Source organism: Belonocnema kinseyi, chromosome 9, assembly GCF_010883055.1.
Source record: "Belonocnema kinseyi isolate 2016_QV_RU_SX_M_011 chromosome 9, B_treatae_v1, whole genome shotgun sequence".
In the NCBI taxonomy this organism is placed as follows: Eukaryota; Metazoa; Arthropoda; class Insecta; order Hymenoptera; family Cynipidae; genus Belonocnema; species Belonocnema kinseyi.
This window is the reverse complement of record NC_046665.1, coordinates 68,219,941-68,225,926: the sequence shown is the minus strand read 5'-3', so window position 1 is coordinate 68,225,926 and position 5,986 is coordinate 68,219,941. Positions and strand designations below refer to the sequence as shown.

At 36.3% G+C, this 5,986-nt stretch overlaps 1 protein-coding gene across 1 annotated transcript; it reads right to left on the bottom strand.

Moving 5' to 3' along the window:
* Positions 1 to 2,989: 2,989 nt before the first annotated feature.
* LOC117180583 (uncharacterized protein K02A2.6-like) lies at positions 2,990 to 5,237 on the bottom strand. The gene is made up of 3 exons (XM_033373077.1): positions 4,774 to 5,237; positions 4,413 to 4,669; positions 2,990 to 4,299 (listed from the first exon to the last, which is right to left on the bottom strand). The coding sequence occupies exons 1-3, from the start codon at positions 5,235 to 5,237 to the stop codon at positions 2,990 to 2,992; spliced, it is 2,031 nt and encodes a 676-aa protein (XP_033228968.1).
* Between the last annotated feature and the right edge of the window lie 749 nt (positions 5,238 to 5,986).

Genomic DNA, 5,986 nt, shown 5'->3' with positions numbered 1-5,986 from the left:
ATACTCTTATGAACTGTTTGGGAGCCCAAAGAATATGTGTGCAAAATTTGGTGCCGATTTGTCATAAACTAAGATTTTGCATAAGCATCATCCATTTTAGACCAATTGACTTTATATAATAGTTTCTGAATCTGATAAGATTAAAGAATTCACAGATTTAAATGCTAAAAATTGAACTATTTAAATTCGAAAGTCTTAGTTAAACTACTATGAACGTCCGATTGAAAATTTATAAACGATTTTCAATTAGAAAATAATTTCAAATTAATAGATTCGTAATAACGGGCTTTTATTCAATATCCATTTTTTTCAGATATTATTTCATCTCCCAATATTCCATTTTACATCCATTGAATTTGAGACTTTTTAATAAAAAAAGAGGAATTTTGTAATGATAATCAATATTTGACGTTTTGTTTTAAAATAGGAAATTATAAATCAAAGAATAAAAATTAAACAATTTTAAACTGAATTCTTTGAAATAAGAGGCCTTGAATCGTTAAAATTTATTAAGGGGAAAAATTTCTGTAGATTATCTGGAATTTAAAGTTGATTACCTGGAATGTCAAGTAGATGGCTTGAAATTACAAGCAAATTAAATTTAATTTTAAACGGATTACTAAGGATTGCAAGTGAATTACTTTAGGTTGTAGGTTTATGCACTGGGTTAAGAAGTAGATTATCTAGGATTACACGTAGATGAGCTGGAATTTAAATTGGATTACTTTAGATTATAAGTGAATTTCCTAGGAGTAAAAGTAGATTACTGTGGATTTCAAGGGGACTACTTAGGTTTAATGTCAATTAGATCCGGATTACCAGTGATTACATGTAGATTAGCTAATATTATACAAGGTGATTTTTTTAACATGAAACTATGTAAAAACTATATAACTATATAAAAAATATTTTGATATATCTATGACAACTTACCTTTTAAGTGATGCGTCGAGCTTTGACATTCATAATCAATTATGAATTTTGGTTCCAAAAAGTACTTAAAACTATTACAATTTATGTGAAATTATAGAGAGATAGAATTAGTAAGGCTTCAGTTATTTGCATGCAAGTTACACTCTGAAATCCCTCGAACTTAGTGCTGAACTAATCATTTCAGTTTAGCATGGGATGTGGCTACAAGCAATGCGTCACACGCAATGATCCATACATTTTCCCATTCTTAAACAGTTTAAAAAAATGTTGCCCTATTTTTTACCCATAGTTGGGCAAGGCAACTTTTTTCACGTCAGACATAATATTTGAGATTTGGACTCACGGCGTTTAGTTTAAAACCCTATAAAAGTGGCTTAAGGTGAAGACCCTAGTTAGGGACATTCTTAGTTTTCAAGAGTACAAGATATAGCTGTTCACTGTTGGAGATGCTTCCATGTAGAATTTTTTTTTACTGTAAGTGAAGTAGTTGTTTTTTAACACTAAAAGCATAATGGCAGCAATGTCTGCATTGCTTATTAATAATTATTAATGTTTTGTATACTTTTTAATAAATAACCAAATTAATCCAGGGTATCACTGACTGGTCGCATGTTACTAACTGGGGTCTTCACCTTATATCGGCTGAATTCCATAAGTATTCAGCAAATAATTTTGAAGAAAAAATTGCCCAATGTAGTAAAATAATCTAATATTAACGATTCTATCGCAAATTTCCAAAAAGGCCTTTTTCCAGAGACCACCGAAATAAATAAACATTAAGATTTCACTTACCAAGGACAAAAACAAATATATAGCCCGGCATTATACATAATCACATAAAATACAGTAAAACAGTGATAAAAGTGATTGAATTTTTTACTAAGTTTACTCTTAAATAAAAAAAACTTAAATAAAAATGATCTGATTTTAATTTAGTGACAAATTTCGGGTTGACTAAAATGTAAATTATGGAATTGGATGACAATAATTTTTAATACAATGAAAGTTAGATTTCGCTTGATCAAGATCCTGACTTCGACTGCTCTTGGTCCTACCTTCGCCAGTAAAACTCCTCCCAACGTGTCTATGACCAGTAGACAAGTAAGAGTTGAATTAACTCGGCCCTGGTCATACCTTCGCCAATAAAGCTCCTCTCAACGTATCTATGACCAGTAGACACGTAAGAGGTAAATTTACTCGGCCGTAAACATGGTCCTGACCTTCGCCGACGAACCTCCATCCACATAACCTTGACCAGAGGTCGTCCCAGAGCGTTCCCGACTCGGTCTAATCGTTACTATCAGCAGTTTTCAAAACAGATCTAGCTGGTTTATGTTGCTTGCTTACTTCAGAAACATTCGTCCGAACTGACGGATGTTTTCTCACGTCACAACCCTTTCAGCTCTGAAACTGTAAATCAACATAATGAAAAAGATTATTAACGTTGATATTACCTGATTTTATTCCAGTGCATCACATGTGGTCCATTTGCGCATGCTGTCCACCGCTAACTCCTTCTTACTTCTTTCTCATTTTCCCTTGTTTATGAGTTTTAGTTCTCTCTCTTTCTCGCGGTTTTTTCTCATGTAGCCGATAGGCCACGGGTCGAGAACACGTCACCGTCGAGACATATAATTCGTATATAAAGTATGTGAATGTGTATATGTGTGTATGTTTGCGTGCGCCAAGAATATAAGTTATGTGTATATGGGAACTGGAAAATTTTTTAGGCTTGTGTTCTCCCCGTGCGCCCTAGTAGCTTCCTTTATGCGGAAGGTCGGTCCCCTAAATGTCGCGTTTAGTTTTTAAATCAAAACAATATTTAGTTCAGTTTATGGATTTACATTTATTAGAAAGATAATTCTCTTAAAATAACAAGTCAGTAATATCTTTACAATTAATCTCAAAGAAATGGTAAGTTTCCGTAAGCGTCTTTTATGAACCGAGTCCTCAAGACGACTGCGGTCCTGGTGATCGACAACCCTGAAGCCGACCACACACTCAGGAATCTTCGTCTTACCAGCCAAATGAGCCGTCTATCACGTACAAGAATTGTTTATGAAATGCAAGGAGAGCCATAACATCCACTTATATGGATTCGGACAGTCCTTTGACCTCGGGCTTTCTTAAGTTCCCTCAAGTCCACGACTTCATAACGATCATCAGGTAGAACGGCAGTCACCTTGAAAGGACCTTTTGACTTAGCTGTCAACTTCTTGATCTGACCTTTAGCTGCTGGCCTAGATGTAACCAGGACGATGTCTCCCACTGTATACCGTGCAGGTTTGAACCTTTTACTATAAAACCTGAATTTTTTCCGCGCCTGTTCCTCATCGGTGACACGCCTTGCTTCCCTACGTAACTCCTTTAAGTTGATCTGATCCAGTGCGTCTTGAATTGCCCCTTGCAATGCTGCATCTGCTGAACTTCGAGGTTTAAAACTGTATAAAAGTTGAGCCAGACTCTTTCGAGTGGTTCGGTTAATGGTACAATTAATACCGCTCTGCACCTTTTTTACATAGTCGTCCCATTGATATTTCGAAGCGCCAGCACTAGTTGTCGCCAAGGAATTGAGAATGGTAAAATTCAAGCGTTCAACTTGTCCGTTTGCCCGTGGAGTAGCGACAGCATTCAGTATGTTTTTTATTCCATACTCTTGACAAAATGTAGTAAAATGCTTCGATGTAAAACAGGTGCCTCTGTCGCTAATAATCTTGGTTGGTACCCCGAAGAGTCCAAATACTTGTTGTAGTATTTTTATGACCCATTTAGTTTTTGTGTCTTTTACAGGCTCGACAATGCAATATTTTGTAAACCCATCAATTATGGCCAATATATGAGTGTTCTTGCGCTTATTTTTTACAAAGGGTCCCACATGATCCAAATGCAAAGTATGAAATGGAATCGCGATTTTCTCAATAGGGTGTAGCAAGCCCGGTTTGCACCCAGATGTGGATTTATAATACAAGCAATTTAAACAAGAATGCACGTACTTGACAACAAACTTTTTCATACCTTTGAACCAATAATGTTCTTTTATTTTCTCAATTGTCTCCTCGAAAGCAAAGTGCCCTTGATCATCGTGATGCATTTTTACAATATTGAAACGTGATGCACGGGGAACTACCCATTTATTTCCTGTCTCAGTTCTACGAAAGACGACTCCCCCTCTCAGATCATATAGGTCAAAGTACTGCTTTGTATTTGCTTGAACATCTTCAGTTTCTAGAATTTTGTGTATGATTTCTAGATCTGGATCTTGCATTTGTGTCACCTTGATCCATTCATTGTCAGTGACATCAATAAGCAAACGGTGATGAATGTCTCGTTTTACAGCCGTTGCGCGTATAGCGCTGCAGTCCGTTACTACCGTGAATTTAATCCCGATAAGATAAACTCGGAATGTCTTAAGTGCTTCAACCAAAGCAAGTGTTTCCAAATCATATGAATGATACTTTTTTCTACGACTGTAGTTTTACGACTGTAATACGAGACAACTCGTTTCTCGCCGTTCTTTTTCTGCATTAACATAGCTCCCAAACCTACTAAACTTGCGTCTGTGTGTAGCTCAGTCTCAAGCGTAGGGTCGAAGAGAGCCAGAATCGGCCTGTCTGTGAGTATCCGCTTCAAATCTCTCACCACATTTGCCTGTTCAGACTCATATTTCCGTGAAGCTTCTTTTCTCAATAGGTCAGTCAAAGGAGCAACTATACTAGCAAAATCTTTGATAAATTTTCTAAAATAGTTAAAAAATCCAAGAACAGATCTTAATTCTTTTATATCAGTAGGTTCTGCGGCTTTGATTACGGCATTAATGTTATGCGTACCCAGACGAACTACTTTTCAGAAATTTTTCTGCCCAAGTAATCAATGGTCGTTTGTAGAAATTTACATTTGGCTAAATTCAACGAAAAATTATTCTTCTTTAAAGCCTGTAATACCGATTCAAGATTTTGAAATGCTTCCTCGATACTTGAAGCTGTCACCAGTATATCATCAGTATAAACTAAAGCGATAGAGAATCTCAATTCACCGAACGCTCTGTTTATTGCTCTTTGAAACACCGCCGGCGAGTTCTTAAGGCCGAATGGGATTCTTAGAAATTCGTAATGATTATCTGGAGTGACAAACCCTGTAATTTTTATAGAATCCTCGTCAATGGGAATTTGATAAAATCCCGATTTGAGATCTAAAGAAGTAAAGAACTTTTTTCCCGATAAACGATCAATCTGATCGTCAATATTAGTTAACGGATGTAAATCTAATTTTCTTTTTTTATTCAGCAATCGATAATCTACATACATGCGTGTCTCACCATTCTTTTTATTTACTAACAAAATGGGGCTGGCATAAGGTCAATGACTTTCGCGAATTATCCCATTCTTTTCTAGTTCATCAACGATTCCTTTGACCTTTTTGCGTTCTTCATACGACAATCTATGAGGTCTGTAATGCAAAGGTTCTTTGTCTATTAAAGTGATTTTCATTTTCGTTCCTTCTACTATTCCTAATTCCTGCATGTTTAATGCGATAACCGAACGATATTGATTTACCAGTGAAAGTAATTGATTGATAATTTTAGGTTCATTTACCCCAGGGCATTGAATATCTCCCTCATTTATGTTTCTTTTATCTTTCTCAACCGAATTTACCTCTAGCGGTTCTATCTCGAGTTTTAACCCAGTTGAGTCTTCGATAGCCTTAACTCCAGGGGTTGAAAGCGTGTCACGACCAATAAGTATTCTCCTTGTTAATTGCTCTTCCGGAACTACGTACAGTTCTACTTCGAATGATATATCGCCGATTTCAAGATTTACTTTAGAACGTGCAATCGGCGTAGTTAATGCGTGGTTGAAAGCTGACAAGGTTTCTAGTGTTTGGACTAAATTTAATCCAAGCACGTGTGCTTCGCCGAATCTAATTATGAAGCAATCACTCCCCAAATCGACCATACATTCAGTCTGTCAGACAGTCTCTGTCCCTTATTCGTTCAATTTTTCGACCAGCAAGTCTCTTCCTCATGACCGACCTTTTGACTGTACCTACATGTTGG